At 37.7% G+C, this 22,461-nt stretch overlaps 2 protein-coding genes across 4 annotated transcripts in view; one reads left to right on the top strand and one right to left on the bottom strand.

The window, feature by feature from the left end:
• The window catches only part of LOC134285361 (uncharacterized), a 130,684-nt gene that overhangs the window by 80,397 nt on the left and 27,826 nt on the right, over positions 1-22,461 (top strand). The gene's annotated exons all lie outside the window — the stretch shown is intronic.
• Positions 18,240-22,461, bottom strand: part of LOC109405497 (tetraspanin-2) — a 45,137-nt gene continuing 40,915 nt past the window's right edge. Inside the window, exons 4-5 of the mRNA XM_019678597.3 lie at positions 19,814-20,032; positions 18,240-19,756 (exon numbers count right to left, since the gene is read on the bottom strand). Coding sequence (XP_019534142.1) covers positions 19,604-19,756; positions 19,814-20,032 — 372 coding nt within the window. The 3' untranslated portion in view covers positions 18,240-19,603. The remainder of the gene's footprint in view (positions 19,757-19,813; positions 20,033-22,461) is intronic.

Genomic DNA, 22,461 nt, shown 5'->3' with positions numbered 1-22,461 from the left:
GATTGGTTAGAGTTGAATTTGGTCTTCGATAGAAATTCGTGTGAATTTGGATTAATTGATTTGGAATGGCTTTTGGATAAACTTTAGATTGGATTTAAATTTGAATTGTGTTAGAAATGTATTATAATGAAATTTGTAGAATTCAATTTTTATTATGATTCAATTAAAATTGGATTATTATTATTATTAATATTTATTAAAGACACTTTAATACTTATGTGGCATTCGTGTCTGCAAAAATTGGATTGGAATTCGAATCGGATTCAACTCAAATTGGATTCAGCTTTGATTCAACTAATCATTGGATATGGATTTAGTATGGATTCCAATATGTTTGGATTGGATTCCAATAGATTTTTTTGAACAATTGAATTGAATTGAAACTGATAGGATTCAGAATTTGAGATGGTTCGTATTTCGATTAGGATTGGATTTGGAATGAGCTCGGAACGGATATTTTTTGGTGGATGTGTTACATTATATCGACGGAATTGACATTGAATTAGGTTTTTTGGTTAGACTGGGCAAGTACGAAGAAACTCACTCGCTTATTTGAACGCACATCACTAGTAAAAATGCAAATCGAATGTAAACTAATCACTTGAAGTGAAAGTACGACATACAGAGGACGAACGTGAACCGAACGGTGTTACGGTATGTATCAGCGGATAAAATTTAGATGAGATAAGAGATGGGTAGAATTCGGATTGGACTTTAGATTAAATTATGAATGAATGTGGATTTGAATTGAACTTGAAATTGAATTATATTTGATTTAGGTAGTTTGAATTTGTTGAATTTGGATAAGATTTGTATTTGGTTTTAATTATATTTTTTCTCGAATTTCATCTGCAGTGGATTAGGCTTGGATACCCAAAAGGTGAATGATTAATTTTCAATAGAATTTAAAATGCTTTTCATAAGATTTAGATCGGAATATTTTGATTGGATGTTGAATAAATTTGAATTTGATTTGCATTAGACATTGAACGCATTTGAATAGATTTAGTTTAGTTTGGTCAAAGGAATTCAAATTGACTTTTAAGAGGATTCGAATGAAAATCAAATTGAATTCAAATTCGATTTCGGTTTCATTCAACAAGAATGGAAAACTCGCGAACGATCTATGTGAAATTGTAAAAACACCAACCCCCTGAAATGTCTGTCAACTGGAGTGAAGCAAAAAAAAAAAAATGCTGATTTGAATAGGCGGTTGCATTATGTGGGAAATACTTATTTTTTTTCTGTTGAAGCAAGCGTGCGACATTGTCATTTAATTGACTTCAGCGCTGTTTGAATGAGTTGAATGTGTTTTCATGATTGTATGTATTTCATTCTTCAAAGCGCACTAAAGGCAATATATCAGAAAAATATTGTTTTTCAATTGCGGCATCATTGGATTGGATTTGGATTAGACACGGATGGGATTTATTAGATCTTCAGATTTGGTTTTAGATTTCGTATCGATTCCAATAAATTTTGATTGGATTGGAATTTTAATTGAAAAGTATAGGGTTCAGATACCTTTAACTGGCGTTGATCCGAAATGTATTTACAATAGATTTGAATAATTTTAATGTAGATAAGAATTTAATTTGGTTTTTTAATATAATTTTAATTCAATTTAGGTTAGAAATGAACTGTCAAATGAACGGATTGTATTAAGCTTTGGCATGAATTCCAATAAGTGTATTATTCAATAGATTGGGAATAAGCTTAACATAAGATTTGACTTGAATTGAATTTGAATTTGATGTTATTTAGATATAGAATAAATTTTAATGGAATCCCAAAGTTATTTAGTTTTAATTTTGAAGTGACTTGAATAATAATCGTATTGAATTCAAATTGGGGTATAGTTGGACCTATCCAGTAGGGAGATTTTTATGCACAAACTATTTAATAAAGCATAAGAACGCAACTAATCAATATGAGTGTACAATTTGTAAAAGAACGCAATCGACGGTGGAAGAAGATGTTTAACTGAGGGAGAAGCAAACCGTTCCAGCATGTGCGTGAAGTTGAATGAGGAATGTTCAATAATTGTGGGATTGTTCTCCATTATGTTTGGGAATTTTATCGAAAATCGGTTTGGATTAAATTAGTTTTAAGTTGGATTTGAAGTGAGATTCAATTGGATTTGGATAAGGTTGCGCTAAAATAAATTTGCATTTGGAACAAATTAGAATGTGGTTTTGATTAGATATAGAATTGATTTAATTTGGGTTTGGTTTTTTGGATTTTATTTGGATTTAATTTGTGTTTTGAAACTGTTTGATTGAGATAAAAACATAGCTTGTTGTGGACGCTAAAGTTTGTTTTACATTTTGAGAAAAGTCAAATTTCATATTATATCTGGAGTAAACCATTATATTACTTTAAACAAAATTTTTAATTAAGAAAATATTTGTAACATTAAACTTTAACTAATAATTGGAGAGTAGAAAAGGGGGCGAATGTAGTGTATAGAATAAGTAATAAGTTAAAATAAGATTATTAGAATGTTTTTATAATCTGATAAATAAATATTTTCGCATATGGTTTAAATCGAGCAAAAAAAAGATCATAAAAAAAATAGAATTAAGCATTTGAACCCACTGTGTCACGATTAGAACGGAGACAGCGCCAAAGAAAACTGAACGACATCATGTTATCGATGTTATCCATCACAAACGGAACACGTCTGTGTCGGGCATAAATATGCCTGCTTGGACCACATTGAATCAGTTTATTGACAGATGCGAGGCAAATCGCATAAGGAGCAGCAGCGGACAAGAAGCAGCAGCAGCAGACCAGGAGCAGCGGAGCCAGCCGGGATCTCCGTTCCGGCAGCGAGTAAGCGGGTGGCACCGCCCTCTGCTAGCTGGAGCGTCGAGGAGCAGCGGAGCCAGCCGGGATCTCCGTTCCGGCAGCGAGTAAGCGGGTGGCACCGCCTCTGCTAGCCGGAGCGTCGAGAGGCAGTGGAGCCAGCCGGGATCTCCGTTCCGGCAGCGAGTAAGCGGGTGGCACCGTTCTCTGCTAGCCGGAGCAGCGGAGTCGACTGGAGAGCGTCGGCATTTGGCAGTCAGACTGTCAAGGTCACGACACCTAATACGCCCTTTTCAAATGTTAGTCTAGATAAATGTTAGATTATGCAAAATTGATTCTTGAACAAATTTTTAAACATCCATAAAGTTTCATTGGTTGATGAGAGGCTACTGAACCTATATATGGCCATGTTGGCACGAAACACGATGAAAAATATTCACTCAATGAAAAACTTTTTTCCCTTAAATATGTGACAGCAACATTGTTTGGAGAAAATGTAGGTAATTGAAATACCTTTCTCCAGAAAAAAAATTATCGATTTAAAAACATAGGGTTTTTTGTAATATCGATTTGACTTTTTAAAACCTTTATTTTTCAGTGTAGCAATCAATTTTGTATTTTTTGGATATTTTTCTAAAAAACTTCATGGAATTTCACGATAGTCCGCCATACAACACTTTTTTGTAGGTCTTCTCATTTTTCAGTTACATCGATTTGAAAAAAAATCTATGAAAAAAAATTAGGCCCTCTTCAAATGTTACTCCTGAAAAATTTCGAAAAACAAAATATGCAAAGTTGCTTAGAAAGACCTATTATTTATGCCCACAAAGTTTCGCTCGATTCTGAGAGGGTGCTGCCAGCCCCATAGAAGGGTTGGCGCGAAATTCGTCAACAACAAGTTCGAGAACTGAATCAACATACCAACGGATCCGGAAATGTCCTAGATGTCATCCGCGAAGGCGCATACGTGAATAAAGTTGGAGATAACACGTCTGCGAACCGCAAGAATCAATGGGCTCCATACCGTGCAGATACTGAGTGCAGTAGGTGTGGAAATCTACCGCATCGATCAGAGGACCTGTGTCCCGCTAAGAACATGAAATGTCGAATCTGCAACTACTACGGGCATTTTGCGAAGAAATGCAGGACGGATCCGAAGAACAGGAAAGCGATGCAATCAATGCCAGTGAAGCGTAAGTTGGAGGATTATCCTAACCGTCAGGAACCACGTCGTCCAAAGTTATCCAGAGTAAGCGCAGTCGGGGAACAGTTTCCAGGTGATGATGCAGTGAACCATGACAAAAGCGATTCCTTTATCTACGCCATCAGCGACAATCACGACGAAATTGTTTAGTGCAAGGTTGGTCAGGTCCTGATGGTTGAGATGATGATCGACTCTGGTTCGAAGTTTAACATTATCGACGAACTGACATGTAACTTCATGAAAGGAAAGAACGCTAAAATCAAGAATGTAAGACCATCCGACAAGCAGTTATCCGCATATGCCCAACGAGGAAAACTGGAAACCATGTGTGTTTTTGATGCCGAAATTCGTGTTGTCGATGGATCAGGAGAACCATTTGTGGTGAAAGGTGGCGAGCAAAACCTGCTGGGGCGAGATACCGCGAAGTTACTGGGCGTCCTTCTGATTGGTTTACCGAGCGTTGCTGAGGTGCAAGAAAGTATCCAACACATTGCAGATAGTGCCATCGAAAAGTTCCCTACAATTTAAGGTATGGTTTTTTAATACTAAGTAAATAAATAAATTGTCCTAAATCTCGTTCAATGAACTACCAGCTTGACGCGCGCCCACAGTTGATCAGCAGGAGTAAATCCATTTTATTTTGTATGGCGAAAAGCATCTAAACTCGAATTTCTCGAAATGACAAGCTTTTACCGAAAAAATATTTGGTAGGCACCAAACCGGTCATCATTGTGCACAACCGCTACCATATATTTTTTCGAATAATGTGTTTCACTTCGAGAAATACGCCTTAAGATGCTATTCGTCATACAATATTTTTGCGATTTACTTTTAGCGATTTTTCGCGCATAGAAGCTAGCGCCACATTGGTCAATGCGGAGAGTAGGAAAACAGCCAAAGCATTTAATTCATTAAAGGAGTTAAATTGCGTATCGAGATAGACGAAAGTGTTACACCCAAGGGGTGGTTATTTTTCAGTGTGTGCCGGACGTGCCGAAGGCGGGGATGAACCAGCCTCGGGCTGAAAATCCCCATAATAAAGAGCCAATAATAATAATAACGTGCCGAAGGTGTGCCGGAGGTGTGCCGCATGTGTCCTGTGGAATTTTTCTTTGAATGTGATTTCGCTATTTAGAACTCTGTCTGTTTCTGGCGAATGTTGTTGATCTGATCAGTGTTTACCAACAAAATCCCACCCAGAATACTTGCTTTAAAAAGGTTTTTGCAATCGTAAGTATGTTGGCAGGTGAATACCATACCGAAAAGTTGGATTTCATTGTTGTGCCCATGTGTGTCAGAAGTGTGCCGAAATGTGCCGGCATGTGCGCCGGGATGTGCCGGGCACAATGTGCCGAGTGACCAACCCCTTGGTTACACCAGTTGTCCAACACGTCCGGCGAGTACCGATTGCGCTCCGTCAACAGGTTGAGGACCAAATCAATCACTTACTAAAATCAGGCATGATCGAAAGAGTCGATAAACAGGCCTTGGGTTTCTCCCATGGTGGTTGTTGTAAAGGACGATGTGAATGTACGTCTTTGCATCGGCATGCGGCGAGCAAACGTTGCAATCAAAAGGCAATATCACGTGATGCCAACTTTGGATGATCTTCTTGCTAGGTAATGAGCTCAAGTTTAGTAGGCTGAAAATAATAAAAATATTCATATTATGTTTGGGTTGAATGGATCGAAATGGTTTTCCCGCCTCGACATAAAAGACGCTTACCACCAGATCGAGTGGCATGAATCAAGCCGATATATTACAACTTCCATAACACATTTGGGAATGTTTCGGTACACTCGCTTAATGTTTGGAATATGTTACGCATCGGAATACTTCCAAAAGAACGGTTGAGCAAATTTTGAGTAACTGACCAAATACCTTTAATTTCCAAGACGACATTTTCATCCATGGGCGAACTAAAGAAGAGCATGACGCGTCTCTTTTAAAGGTACTGGAAATTTTGGAGGCGTATAATGTGGTACTGAACACGAGAAAATGCAGATTCGGAACTACAGAAACTGAATTTTTGGGTCTTCATATTTCCCGTGATGGGCTCAAGCCAACGGACAACAAAATATCTGCCGTTCTAAAGTTTAGATCGCCCAAGTCGTCAGAAAAGGTCCGAAGTTTCCTGGGCCTAGTTGGTTACATTGGTAGATTTATTCCGGATCTTGCATCTTGCAACCAAGAGGTTAGAATTACGACAACTCATCGCGGGTGGTTGTACTTTTGATTGGACACCACAGCACGAAATTGCTTTCAATAAGCTTAAGGAACCTATTTGCTCCGCCCCAATCTTGAGTTATTTTGACATCACACGCCGAACAAGACTAATGAATTAACTACATCGGCTGTTTTCCTACTCTCCGCATCGACCAATGTGGCGCTAGCTTCTATGCGCGAAAAATCGCTAAAAGTAAATCGCAAAAATATTGTATGGCGAATACCATCTAAAGGCAAATTCTGCAAAGTGGAACACATTATTCGAAAACATATTTGGTAGTGGTTGTGCACAATGGTGACCACTATTAAGCCTACCAAATATTTTTTCGGGAAAAGCTGTGTATTTCAAGTAATTCAACAAATATTCACTCAATGAAAAACTTTTTTCCCTTAAATATGTGACAGCAACATTGTTTGGAGAAAATGTAGGTAATTGAAATACCTTTCTCCAGAAAAAAAATTATCGATTTAAAAACATAGGGTTTTTTGTAATATCGATTTGACTTTTTAAAACCTTTATTTTTCAGTGTAGCAATCAATTTTGTATTTTTTGGATATTTTTCTAAAAAACTTCATGGAATTTCACGATAGTCCGCCATACAACACTTTTTTGTAGGTCTTCTCATTTTTCAGTTACATCGATTTGAAAAAAAATCTATGAAAAAAAATTAGGCCCTCTTCAAATGTTACTCCTGAAAAATTTCGAAAAACAAAATATGCAAAGTTGCTTAGAAAGACCTATTATTTATGCCCACAAAGTTTCGCTCGATTCTGAGAGGGTGCTGCCAGCCCCATAGAAGGGTTGGCGCGAAATTCGTCAACAACAAGTTCGAGAACTGAATCAACATACCAACGGATCCGGAAATGTCCTAGATGTCATCCGCGAAGGCGCATACGTGAATAAAGTTGGAGATAACACGTCTGCGAACCGCAAGAATCAATGGGCTCCATACCGTGCAGATACTGAGTGCAGTAGGTGTGGAAATCTACCGCATCGATCAGAGGACCTGTGTCCCGCTAAGAACATGAAATGTCGAATCTGCAACTACTACGGGCATTTTGCGAAGAAATGCAGGACGGATCCGAAGAACAGGAAAGCGATGCAATCAATGCCAGTGAAGCGTAAGTTGGAGGATTATCCTAACCGTCAGGAACCACGTCGTCCAAAGTTATCCAGAGTAAGCGCAGTCGGGGAACAGTTTCCAGGTGATGATGCAGTGAACCATGACAAAAGCGATTCCTTTATCTACGCCATCAGCGACAATCACGACGAAATTGTTTAGTGCAAGGTTGGTCAGGTCCTGATGGTTGAGATGATGATCGACTCTGGTTCGAAGTTTAACATTATCGACGAACTGACATGTAACTTCATGAAAGGAAAGAACGCTAAAATCAAGAATGTAAGACCATCCGACAAGCAGTTATCCGCATATGCCCAACGAGGAAAACTGGAAATCATGTGTGTTTTTGATGCCGAAATTCGTGTTGTCGATGGATCAGGAGAACCATTTGTGGTGAAAGGTGGCGAGCAAAACCTGCTGGGGCGAGATACCGCGAAGTTACTGGGCGTCCTTCTGATTGGTTTACCGAGCGTTGCTGAGGTGCAAGAAAGTATCCAACACATTGCAGATAGTGCCATCGAAAAGTTCCCTACAATTTAAGGTATGGTTTTTTAATACTAAGTAAATAAATAAATTGTCCTAAATCTCGTTCAATGAACTACCAGCTTGACGCGCGCCCACAGTTGATCAGCAGGAGTAAATCCATTTTATTTTGTATGGCGAAAAGCATCTAAACTCGAATTTCTCGAAATGACAAGCTTTTACCGAAAAAATATTTGGTAGGCACCAAACCGGTCATCATTGTGCACAACCGCTACCATATATTTTTTCGAATAATGTGTTTCACTTCGAGAAATACGCCTTAAGATGCTATTCGTCATACAATATTTTTGCGATTTACTTTTAGCGATTTTTCGCGCATAGAAGCTAGCGCCACATTGGTCAATGCGGAGAGTAGGAAAACAGCCAAAGCATTTAATTCATTAAAGGAGTTAAATTGCGTATCGAGATAGACGAAAGTGTTACACCCAAGGGGTGGTTATTTTTCAGTGTGTGCCGGACGTGCCGAAGGCGGGGATGAACCAGCCTCGGGCTGAAAATCCCCATAATAAAGAGCCAATAATAATAATAACGTGCCGAAGGTGTGCCGGAGGTGTGCCGCATGTGTCCTGTGGAATTTTTCTTTGAATGTGATTTCGCTATTTAGAACTCTGTCTGTTTCTGGCGAATGTTGTTGATCTGATCAGTGTTTACCAACAAAATCCCACCCAGAATACTTGCTTTAAAAAGGTTTTTGCAATCGTAAGTATGTTGGCAGGTGAATACCATACCGAAAAGTTGGATTTCATTGTTGTGCCCATGTGTGTCAGAAGTGTGCCGAAATGTGCCGGCATGTGCGCCGGGATGTGCCGGGCACAATGTGCCGAGTGACCAACCCCTTGGTTACACCAGTTGTCCAACACGTCCGGCGAGTACCGATTGCGCTCCGTCAACAGGTTGAGGACCAAATCAATCACTTACTAAAATCAGGCATGATCGAAAGAGTCGATAAACAGGCCTTGGGTTTCTCCCATGGTGGTTGTTGTAAAGGACGATGTGAATGTACGTCTTTGCATCGGCATGCGGCGAGCAAACGTTGCAATCAAAAGGCAATATCACGTGATGCCAACTTTGGATGATCTTCTTGCTAGGTAATGAGCTCAAGTTTAGTAGGCTGAAAATAATAAAAATATTCATATTATGTTTGGGTTGAATGGATCGAAATGGTTTTCCCGCCTCGACATAAAAGACGCTTACCACCAGATCGAGTGGCATGAATCAAGCCGATATATTACAACTTCCATAACACATTTGGGAATGTTTCGGTACACTCGCTTAATGTTTGGAATATGTTACGCATCGGAATACTTCCAAAAGAACGGTTGAGCAAATTTTGAGTAACTGTCCAAATACCTTTAATTTCCAAGACGACATTTTCATCCATGGGCGAACTAAAGAAGAGCATGACGCGTCTCTTTTAAAGGTACTGGAAATTTTGGAGGCGTATAATGTGGTACTGAACACGAGAAAATGCAGATTCGGAACTACAGAAACTGAATTTTTGGGTCTTCATATTTCCCGTGATGGGCTCAAGCCAACGGACAACAAAATATCTGCCGTTCTAAAGTTTAGATCGCCCAAGTCGTCAGAAAAGGTCCGAAGTTTCCTGGGCCTAGTTGGTTACATTGGTAGATTTATTCCGGATCTTGCATCTTGCAACCAAGAGGTTAGAATTACGACAACTCATCGCGGGTGGTTGTACTTTTGATTGGACACCACAGCACGAAATTGCTTTCAATAAGCTTAAGGAACCTATTTGCTCCGCCCCAATCTTGAGTTATTTTGACATCACACGCCGAACAAGACTAATGAATTAACTACATCGGCTGTTTTCCTACTCTCCGCATCGACCAATGTGGCGCTAGCTTCTATGCGCGAAAAATCGCTAAAAGTAAATCGCAAAATATTGTATGGCGAATACCATCTAAAGGCAAATTCTGCAAAGTGGAACACATTATTCGAAAACATATTTGGTAGTGGTTGTGCACAATGGTGACCACTATTAAGCCTACCAAATATTTTTTCGGGAAAAGCTGTGTATTTCAAGTAATTCAAGTTTAGATGCATTTCGCCATACAAAATTAAATTGATTTACTCCTGCTGATCAACTGTGGCTGCGCGCAAAGCGGATAGTCCATTGCAGACGCATCACCAGTTGGGCTGGGGCGGTGTTAGTTCAGTTTGAGGATGAGCATGACGACAAACCAGTTATAATATCATATGCCAGTAAAAGCTTGACGTCAACGGAGATGCGCTATTGCCAAACGGAGAAGGAAGCCTTGGCGATCATTTGGAGTGTTGAAAAATTTCGGCTTTATCTCATCGGAAGAGAATTTAAGTTAGAAACTGATCACCGGCCTCTGACTGCAATTTTGAAATCCAGTTCTCATCCACCAGGTCGTATTGAAAGATGGGTACTACGAATGCAACCATATAAGTTTCGCGTAATTTTTTTTTTTTTTATCTGTATTAACGAGATTTTTAGCCCGAGGCTAGTTCATCTCGGGACCCACGCTTTACTTCCCTTCCGAAGGAAGAACTCACATGCTGTGAGCTTGTCGGGAGTGGGATTCGATCCCAGGTCCTCGGCGTGATAGTCACGTGTTCTAACCATCACACCAGGTCCGCTCCTTTCGCGTAATTTATAAACCAGGTAAACATAACGTGGCGGATTCCTTGTCTCGTCTCTCTCATTTAGATGATGAACGTTGACAGCTCTGACGATGATTTGTACATTGCTGCAATCACCGAATCTGTTGTCATCGATGTATCTGAAATAAGACATGCATTAGATACCGATTCAGAATTGATCCTGGTTAAGGAAGCCATAATAACAGAAGATTGGAGTAATGAAACAATTAAATCTGGCGCAAAATAATACATCCCCTTCCAAAAAGATCTAGGCCTGCTGGAGGGATGTGTCATCCGTGGATGTCGGCTGGTAATACTGCGTTCGCGTATGCTGCAGCTGGCCCATGAAGGGCACCCAGGTGAAACTGTTATGATTGCCCGTATGGACGACAGAGTGTGGTGGCCTGGCATGGATGACGAAGCTTAAAAGGTGGTAAGGGATTGTGAAGGGTGTCGAATGGTGAGCAGGCCGTCTGCCCCAGAATCAATGCAGCGGCGAACGATGCCTAATGAACCATGGTTGGACGTAGCAATAGATTTCTTGGGTCCACTTCCATCTGGTGAATACTTGCTAGTGGTCGTCGATTATTATAGTCGGTACAAGGAGGTATGCGTAATGAGGAAAATAACATTTTTTTTTTTTTTTTTTTTTTTTTTTTTGCGACCCTCCGCTCTCCCCCACACCAAGAGGCTCTAATATCGACCCCCCTGGTAGTGGACGCATCTTAATTCTCAGCAAAACTGGCAACATTCAAAAATCAAAAATAACAACAATTTTAAATTAATGCTGAGAATTATTATCACAACAAAAAACAAGGAGAAATATGGAGAAAAAATAATTTTAATAAACTTTACTGACGTGCTTACAGTGGACGATGAGTCCTTTTAAGTAAGCACATACAAGATAAAATAAACTACAATATTCTAAACTGTTTATTGACGGTTAATTATACTTTTACAATAAAAGCGTACGGATGTTGTCTTTCAGATATCGCTTGATATTGGTTTTGAAGCTATAACGACTGCTGATTTGCTGTAGATTACGCGGGAGATTGTTGAATTTTATCGGACCGATAACAGAGAAACGTTTTTCGCCGAAACTCGATAATGCTCTGACTCTAACAATATCATTGGCTCGCCTGGTGTTATGGGTTCTTGTAGCTGTCTGTATCAACGAATTATGATGAATTAGTGGATTATTTAGTACATCATGAACTAGTAAGAGAGTCTGTAGTTCGCAAATTCCTACAATTGGCAAAATTTGGTGAGGTAAATTTGAATACAGTTGAAGTGAAGGATATAGATGGGGTAACTTAAAAATTGCTTTGATGCATCTATTTTGTATCGTTTGAAGCTTTTTTAATTTGGATTTACACGCTCGGCCCCAAGAAAGAATTAAGTAGCTTAATCTAGAATGGATATGTGCATAGTAAAACTGCAAAAGTACTTTATACGAAAGAAAACTGTTGGTTCTCCTGAGCACTCCACACAAAAACGATACTTTATTACATACTTTCTGTATATGAACATCCCAAGATAGAGTACTGTCCAAATGAATTCCTAAATATTTAAATGTTGGGACTTGTTCAATGACATTCTGCCCTATGGCTGGGTTAGAAAGAAATGGTATTGATCTTCGAGATGAATGAAATATCATGTACTTCGTTTTGTTCAAATTTAGTGATAACAAGTTACTGGAGAAGTAGCGGTTTAATTTCTGTAAATCACAGTTCATGAATGAAGTTATAGCATGGGGATCAATGTTTGGGTAAAACAGTGCAGTGTCGTCTGCAAATAACCTAGGCTGTCCTATTAGACCAATTTGGCATAAATCATTGATGTAGATAAGAAAGAGCAACGGACCAATATTGCTCCCTTGAGGAACTCCTGTGCTTATTTCTTTAAGGGAACTTCTAACACCATCAATTGCAACAAACTGCTGGCGGTTAGACAAATAACTGCGAATTAATATATTAGCGATTCCTCTTACCCCACATCTTTCAAGTTTACCTAGCAGAATATTGTGATCTAATGTGTCAAACGCTTTTTTTAAATCAAGAAAAAGAGCTCCAACATATTTCTTAGACTCAATTTCAGCTACTATGCTATCCACCAGTTCAGTAATTGCTATGTTAGTACCACTACCACATCTAAATCCATACTGCAAATTATAAATTACATTGTGCTGCTCAAAAAAAGCTGATAATCTACTCACCAAAAGTTTTTCGAAAATTTTATTGAAGATTGACAGAGTAGATATTGGTCGATAATTATTAGGATTACTGGGGTCTCCACTTTTGAAAACGGGCACAACTTTGGCAACTTTAAGGCAGGAAGGGTAGTGTCCAGTTTCGATTATTTTGTTAAAAGATGTTGTAAGTATTTTCGCTAACAGATCTACATTATTTTTAATCACACTTGCTGGAATGTTATCTGGACCAGGACTTTTGTTATTTTTCAGGTCTCTTATCAACATTATGACTTCATTAGTGCTTGCAGGTTGTAGAAATATTGAATCTAAGATGGTCCTAACTGTCCTTAAAGGGTTTTCTCTACTAGGTTGAATTTCATTGGCTAGAGTAGCGCCTATGGTTGAAAAGTGATCATTAAAAACCTCACATACTTCTGTTTGATTAGCTGTTGGGATTCCTTTGTATATAAGAGATTGTTGAGGTGTTTTGTTTTTGATGCCAAAAATCGTATTGATATTTTTCCATAGCTTTGAATGGCAAGTGTTGTTCAATAAGTTTTCAAAGTATTGTTTCTTCGATCTTTTCTTCAAAATTTCAACTTTTTTGGAAACATGTTTTAGAAGCTCAGCAGTTTGAGTATTTAAGGGGTTTCTGCGGTGCCTTTTTAAATAATTATTTTTTATTTTTATTAAAGACCAAATTTCAAAATTCATCCAAGGGCAATGTGTCCCTTTTAAATTTGCAGTTTTATTAACAGTAACGGTACAACGTTCAAGAATTTCATTGTACTTGGAAGCGACGTTCTCCAGACAGTTACTAACATCATCTATTTCTTCAATACTTTGTAAATAAGATCTAAATTCGTTTTGCAAAACAGAGTGATTTATAATTTTCTTCGACAACGTTACACGACTTGTTTCCGCAGACAATTTGAATTCAGACAGAACTAACAGGTGATCACTGACTTCAGAAAAAATTGTGTGATTACAAATACGCGAAGCATCTTCCATTCTACAAATTACATGATCTAAAATATTCGAACTTGCCGGTCTAGTAACAGATGTATTAGTACAAATGAAATTATACGATTGCAGGAGCTGTTTGTATCTTAGTACAACGTTGTTGTTGGCCAAGTTTACAGGGATGTTTATGTCCCCCAGAATGAAACAAGAGTTGTTGTTGGCAGTGTTTGATAACCAGTTTTCTAAATGATCGAAAAAATCGTTGGTGTCGTAAGAAGGTGGACGATATACACCATGTATATCGTGTAAATGGTTGTTGATTTTCAGTTGGACATGGATGTGATGCATACCATTGTCAACACTGCTAATAATTGCTTTATGGGCTAGAGTATTCCTAATATAAACAGCTAACCCACCAGAAGACGTGTTCCTACATGAAAATATACAGTTGTATCCTGGAATTTTATACAAGCTACAATTTCCTGACTTAATCCAAGTCTCACCCACTACTATAACATCCAATGGTATTTTCAAGTGATCAAGGGTTTCGAGAATTTTATCAAATTTTTGTAAGTCGTTTACCCCCCTCAAATTCCATTGCAAAACTCTTAGGTATTTAGTACTAGATTCACAATTATCGTTAAATTCATCGAGATTTTCATGATAATAATTAATTAAAGTAGCCATTAAAAAGAAGCATAAACAAAAGACACAAAAAAAAGACAACTAATTTCTATTACTGACTTAAACTAGACATAGTAGGACTTGTTAGAAACTTTGCAACAAACACGTTAAAATCATTTTTAGTTTTAATAGATTCAGTTTTTGAATGATCTGCTAGTTTTACAAGTATTGTACCTCTTCTACCAGGCCAAACATACTTGATATTGTATTTTACCTGTAGCTCTTTCATGTGTTTGAGCAGATCTAATGCTAAGGGCGTTAGCTCATCGCGTATGATAACGTTTGTTTCTTTATGCTTCATGTGTGTCTCAATAATGTGTGTAGATTTAACTGTACCAAACGATCGTTTTTTGGAAATAAGCAACTCTTTATCGTTTCTATTTTTAAAAACTACTCTAATAGGACCGCTTTGGCTCATTTTGTTGTAAGTACTTATCCTTGTTGCAGATGCAAGTGACTCGGGAAACAAATTTACCCCAACATGAGAAGCGGTTTTACAAACAAGGTCGACTACATTTTCTTCAGGAGAATATGGTAGTCCAAGAATTACAGCGTTACTCGCCACCTCATCCTGTTCCGACTTATCCAATTTACCTTCCATGCCATTCACAGTACTTTTGATAGATGAAAGTTCTAATTTTAGGTCGTTCATTTGCAATTTTAACATTTCATTTTCTTGCTTGAGATATTTGTAATCCTTTAAGATATCTTCGAATTTCGAACATAAAAACTCTTGTGAACGTTCAATAGCCTCTGATACAGATTTTACTTCTGCCTTCATAGCATCCAACTGCGAGACAACAATGTTTGTAACTATTGATTTTATTTCCATCGTAATCATGTTCATCACAGATGTTTTATCATTTAACATATCATTAATACGTTGAAAGATTTCAGAACATTTAACGGTACAAAAATACATACGGGCTTTGATATTTTTAGCAGCTTTAGCACTGATATTTCGACATTTAAAGTGGGCAGTGGAAAAACAATACATACATGTTAAAATTTTATCGGCTTCGGACTCTAACTTCTTGCATACAAGACACTCAACAGCTTTATCCATGTCAAAGCTGTAGTACGTTATAGCAGCAAAAACAAAATACAAACAAAGGTTGAAATGTTCAAAATCCAATACACATACACATACAAAAATTACCACACAACATAGACACACCAGAACGAAAACAAATCTCAAAACATATCAAGGTTCTATTCTATTATTCGCAACAGCAGCACTTATGAGTTGTGTAAACACGAGAGGTAGGAGAGACAATCTGTTTTGGTCGAGATGTTCGATAAGTTGTACCTAAAAGGAAATTAGCTAGCTAGTTGAGCCTTCAATTAAGGGTCCCACGGGTACTAATGCCCTTGGTGTCTGTTTCTCGTCACTTTGCTTTTTGCTTTTTACCAAATCAGTCGCTTTTCCGACCACAGCTACTCCTTGTATGCATACAAGTTGTCTGAGCACAACCGTATACAGCAGAGATAGCCCTTGCCTGCCACGACCGAAACCACAAATATTTGTGTGCAATCCACGTACTAACACAGTAACAATACTTCAGTACACTCTTGGCCACTTTCCTCCAACGGAAGAAACTATCAAGCGACTTGAACCGATATTCGTACGTTTAGGATATCCTAGGTCGATAACACTGGACAATGGTAGGCAATTCATTAGCAAAGAATTTGAAGATTATTGTTTCGCCAGAAATATGGAACTCAACCACACTGCTCCTTACTGGCCTCAGGCCAATGAAGAGGTAGAACGGCAGAATAGCTCACCCTTGAAGATCACGTCTTAAGATCAGCCACTCACTGGGTCGTGATTGGAAAAATGATCTGGTCCAATGTATTGAAAAAAATAACCTGCAAGTATACACTTTATATGAGGTCAGCATTATTTATTGAACAATAATTTCTCATAGACTGGTCAATAGCTCATGCAAGATAACAAACGAATATAATAATAAAAAAAAAGGAATTTATTGAAACACTCTTCGAAAGATATCTCAGTGTCCAATCGAAAAAAAATTCAGGGCTTTTTACAAGAATACTGTACCTTTCATTTGGTGCTAAGAGAACCCAAATCGGTTGACAGAGGGCTGAGATATTTATTATTTTATACACTTGGTCAAAAATCTCTCAAAAGGTTAATCTGTATTACTCCCAAGTACTCTTTGAAAGATATCTCGATAACCAAATGTCCAATCCTAATAAAATTGTATAGGGTTCTTCTAGGATGTTATAGCTTTCATTTGGTGCCAGGAGAACCCAAATCGGTTGACAGACGGTTGAGATATTTATTATGATACACTTGGTCAAAAATCTCAAAAAGTTTAGTTGTACACTGAAACCTCCATTTAAGTCGATGCATGGCTGATCGAAAACAATTTTACCGTGCAAGCAATGACAAAACTATAGACTTATATTTTTTAACACTTCGCATGACAAAGGAGATTTTTCGAAAAATATAAAACTGTATAGTTTAGTCATTGCCGGCACGGTAAAAATTATTTTCGATCAGCCATGCATCGACTTAAATGAAGGTTTCAGTGTATAAATCTTAGGATTACTTAGGTACTCTTCGAAAGATATCTCTGTAACCAAATGTCCAATCCTAATAAAATTTCTGAGCAATCTACTAGGATGTTGTAGCTTTCATTTGGGAGCAATCTACTAGGATTTTGTAGCCAAGAGAACCCAAATCGATTGACAAACGGCTGAGATATTTAGTATGATACATTTTGTTAAAAATCTCAAAAAGTTTAGCTGTATAACTCCTAAGTACTCTTCGAAAGATATCTCAGTAACCAAATGTCCAATCGAAATAAAATTTCTGAGCGCTCTACTAGGATGTTGTAGCTTTCATTTGCTGCCAAGAGAACTCAGATCGGTTGACAGACGGCTCAGATATTCATCAATATGCTAAATGTCAAAAATTTCTCAAAAAGCTAGCCTATATTACTTCAAAGTACTCTTCGAAAGATATCTCGGTAACCAAATGTCCGATCGTAATAAAATTCAATGGGGTTCTACTAGGATGTTGTAGCTTTCATTTGCAACTAAGAGAATCTAAATCGGATATCAGACGGCTGAGAAACGAGCGTGACTTTTTTGTAACATACGCACACACACACATACACACACATACATACATACACACAGACATTTGCTCAGTTCGTCGAGCTGAGTTGATTGGTATGTGAGACTCGGCCCTGCGGGCCTCGGATCGAAAGTCGGTTTTTCGAGCGGTATTTATACCCTTCTTATGGGTGTAAGAAGGGTAAAAGAGGAACAAAAAAATTCTTACAGAAAAAAGCAGGGAATCTCCTGATTAATAAAATTTATAGCTTTTCAAAAATGTCTTACCTTGTATTCCGCATGCCGCACTAATTAAAAGTAAATAATTTTCAATGCTTTTCATGTACAACAGCAAGTAGTGGATAACTGACACTGAGGAAGATTGCAAGTGGTAGTCGAAATAACGAGTATCTATCAAATGATAAGCAAAATAGGGCGGTAATGGTACAAAACTGATTACACTAATTCGTATTCGAATGAAGAAAACAGTTAGTTGTAGGTATGAATTATTTATTATAAAATTTGTAATAAATTAAACGTTAATAGTTGCCTTGATTTTAAAATTAAATGCCAATAGTTTTTTTAAGGTGAATATATAACGAAGCCACACCTCAAATTTTCAAGAGCACAAATCTGAGGATCCAAAAGACGGATTGCGCTGAAAAGTTGATCGATTGGTGACTCGCTGGTGGTGACCAATCGATCAACTTTTCAGCGCAATCCGTCTTTTGGATCCTCAGATTTGTGCTTTTGTAAATTCGAAGTGTGGCTTCGTTATATATTCACCTTAATACATTCGGTCGGTTTGAGTAAGTATTGAAAGCTTTACTTTTCAATAAACATTCACTTTAGAGATTCTAAGGTGTAGTTATGAGAAATGCATTATTGAACACCTTGCTTTATGGTAATTAATGGATTTGATGCAATGGATTTCATGTTTGGTATGCTTCCTTAATGCAATAGACTGGAAGAACATTAGAAATAATCAAACATACAGTAAAATTTACCGCGCATGTGAACATTCATGAATACTGTTTGTCAGAGTGGGCATTAGCTAAGTTACTTTGAAACACTATGAGCACGATCCAAACAATTTCGATACATTAACCCATTATGTGTCTAGTTTTACCTTATCCATTTACTTTTCATATATATATATATATATGCTTATGGCTATGCTGTTTCATTTCAATAACTCCAATTAATCCATTATAGCATATGATCGCCTAGATTGGCACAATTATTTTGGCTTCGCAGTATTTCCTCTTATTTTCTAAATGACACCGATTGTATCGTTCAGGTTTCAGATTCAGTTGGCTTCTGGATATGCCAATGACTTGGAAAAAGAAAACGATTTTTTTTATTATGTGCAATGTTCTGTGGAATCAAACGTCTTGATGGTTTATGCCTTTTTGTTTTTTTTTTACTTTGAATGAGTTTAACTTTGTTGGCATTGCATTAAATAGGTTGCTTTTATTTTAAATATTTTTTTTTGTCGAATATCAAAATCTGTCAAAACTGCATAACATTAGTTTTTGTTCAATTTATATAGCTCTCTAAAATCTTAATATTCTTGTAAATAGTTATGGATTTATTGAATAATAACCTGTCGTTTTTTGTGTTTGTAGAAACAGATCCTGATTTAAAAAATAATAAATAGAGGGCAACATCTCTCTTGGGAAATTACCTTAAACTAGCAAAATGCATTAAAATTTGCGTTCATATTTCGTTTTTGAATTGTGAACATGTGAAAATTACAAAAAAATCGTAGCAGAAACCATCAAAGTATTCGGTATAGCATGGATATTAGTAAGTTTAATCATAAATGTATATCGTTTTCGTTGAATGGTCACATTTGTGCCATATTCGTACCGAAATGTAATCCTTTTAAATCACCCCAGTATACTGAATTTATGATCATTTTATTTATGAGTATCTTCGGTGTGAATATTCTGTTAAAATTCATCAGTATCGAGCATCTATTACTAAGGACGACAAGCGTTGGAAAAAGGTTTTAGTGGGAACTACTTAGATGCTTCCTACAGTTCTACATCATCGTTTTAAATTTATACACTTGTACGTTGCTGTCATGGTTGTGCAAAATTCTATGCTTCATGAAGTTAAGTTATATCATATTTTGTAATAGTTTGTTTAGTTTTTGTAACTGTTATTTCGTCGAATAGCGCAACAGAGGAATAATGCGAATATCAATGCCAAAATTTCAACCCCAATGACACAAGCGCCGATAATGTATACCGATTTGATGTTCTTTTTTATTTCGTTGACCAGTTTCTCCATGCAACCCTGAAAGAGACATGATTAATGTACAATTTAAGGAAATCATTGCAATAAATAGCTTACATCAGAATAAATATCATCCTTGATAATGGAAGTGATCAAGCCTTTGGAACGTGCGTTGTTACATTCGGCTGTGGAAAGTCCCTCGACGCAACATGATTCAGGAACCTTATAGGCAACGTTCAATTTTGAAATGGCAATGTTTACAACGGAAGATCTATCGGCGTTATTGTAAACGCTGCTCTGCCAATCGTTTGGACCCTCGGCTCCACAGCAATGGAACTGTAGAAAGGAAGTTTAGAAAATCAGCTCAGTTGTTATTTAAGGTTGAATTCAGAAATGTTTATTATTGTAACTTATGATATTGTATATGCAACAACAACATTGGTGAGTTCTTTTCTCACTATTAATTACGTGACCCTATAACGCGATGGTTTTAAAATAAATTTGTTAGGATAGAAGCTTCAGTTTTGGCCAGCTCGGAGTTTTGACCATAGTGCGGTATTCAGCCTGTTACGATGTAAATCGGCATACATTTATTTTTTACTAGTAGATTCTAATATAATATGATGATTAGATGTGAAAACCATACATTTTGATTAAAAACTGGAAGAAAAAAATATTTTTTCTTAAAAAATCAGCTCCCATATATCTGTTTTGGCCAGGGTGCTTCTAATTTGGCCACTCCCATAAGAAATACATGTGATTGGCCAAAATAAAAACCAAAGCTGAGAATATGTCCATAACTGCGGCAATGCTTCTATTTTGGACAGTGCCACTTTTAATACGAAAATCAAGCTTGATTTCTGCATTTTTCTAATAAAGTACAGATCGAAACCTTTCATTTTACACATTGGTTGTTTTCATTGGATTATTGATTATTTTCATAAAAATGATTTCCCTTAGACTGGCCAAAATCGGTGCCCGCACCCTAATACATACTCTTATTTCTTGCCTTCATACACAAATTTTCTTTGAAATTCGATTACTTTAGTGACCCGATTTTGCCAGCCCCTTTTCAGAACACATGTTTTGCTCTCCTTAAAAACCTGAACAATTTTTCAAACTTTTTATCCCTCTATGTTCTGTATTGAAGCTTGAGTTTGATGGTAAACATGAAATAATTAGTTAAAGTTTCATCGTAAGATAACGAGAGCAAAAAGTTTGTCGTAAAATGGGGCTGACAAAATGACCGCTTACCACATGCGGGGAGGACACGACTTCGGATAATCTTATCCAGAGGATGTGCACATATGAGTTTGGCTGAAATGCCGCTTCAATTCAACGGCTATTCCCACATCGTCTGCTAGCTACAGAGGAGGTGGACTCGGTGAATGGCTAGGGCAGACGCTATGCAAGAGGTGGTCCAAGGGTTAGGAGCAGAGTTTAAAATTTTAATTTTCAGTGAGTGAGTTAAATTCAACGAGAATTTTGAAAATTCTCAACTGAGGGATCAAAATAAAATTCATTTTGGTGAATGAATTTTTCACTTATTCATTCATTTTTCTGTCATTGAGGAATATAACTAGACCGTACGTAACTCCCTATGATACTTCCAATCACCTCAAAACTTGTGTATAGTCCTCCTCCTCGCCTCTTCTTGGCGTAACGTCCTCATTAGGACAAAGTCTGCTTCTCAGCTTAGTGTTCAATGAGCACTTCCACAGTTTTTAACTGAGAGCTTCCTCTGCCAATGACCCATTTTGCATGTGTATATCGTGTGGCAGGCACGAAGATACTCTATGCCCAAGGAAGTCAAGGAAATTTCCTTTACGAAAAGATCCTGGACCGACCGGGAATCGAACCCGTCACCCTCAGCATGGTCATGCTGAATACCCGTGCGTTTACCGCCTCGGCTATATGGGCCCTGTGTATAGTAGTTATACTGATTATCTGCTCTATTTGTCCATTGAGTCGGATTATGCGTCTGTTAACAGAAATTGGACATTTTATTGCGGAGATTCCACCTGTTTAGACTCCTGCGCGAAAATTAGTTGCGTGGATTTTTCTTGCGTGGGCCCACAGATATAAAACCAGACCGCGTCCTGGTGAATATTTTATGCTGTGTTGTTAGGTACACATTTGGTGATAGTTTTGCATTGTAAACAAACATTTATAACGCACCTACGCTGAAAAAGAGCCTAATCATTAATTTGCGTCGGAATCTATAAATCTTCACAACGGGCAATACGACGTGCGAAAAAATATTCGTGACAGAGAATTGCATGAAAAAAGAGAGGCATCCAGCTGACAATGAATGCGGCCAAGCAAGGATGAAGAAATGAGAATGTCAATCTTCACTTTCAATCTTCGATTTAACCCTTATGTGGCCGATAGGGTACCCGGGTACCCAGCTCTAGCGTGCGCAGCTTTTTCTTTTTTCTCACTCACTCTCGTAAACAAACACGCGAAAGAAATAGATAATAGAGGGGGCACTTTGCCCCCTCTTTTATCTCGCTCTTTCTTGCGTTAAACAAAATGAACGAGTGAGAAAAAAGAAAAGGCTGCGCACGCAAGTGGTACCCAGCGCCTATTTAAAAAGCACGCTGTAGAAAAAAGCTAAAAGTTTGTCGGACACATAACGGTTAAGTAAATCTCTGGTTAGGAGTCAGCTACATACGTAGGGCATACCGGTGCACTGCGATTGAAATCGAAACTAACAGTGATTAAGTGGCCGCCCCATGGTATAGAAGAAAAAAAAGTTCATTATG

Source organism: Aedes albopictus, chromosome 1 (assembly GCF_035046485.1).
Source record: "Aedes albopictus strain Foshan chromosome 1, AalbF5, whole genome shotgun sequence".
NCBI lineage: Eukaryota > Metazoa > Arthropoda > Insecta > Diptera > Culicidae > Aedes > Aedes albopictus.
Note: the sequence above shows the minus strand (reverse complement) of the source record. Positions and strands in the feature narration are given on the sequence as shown.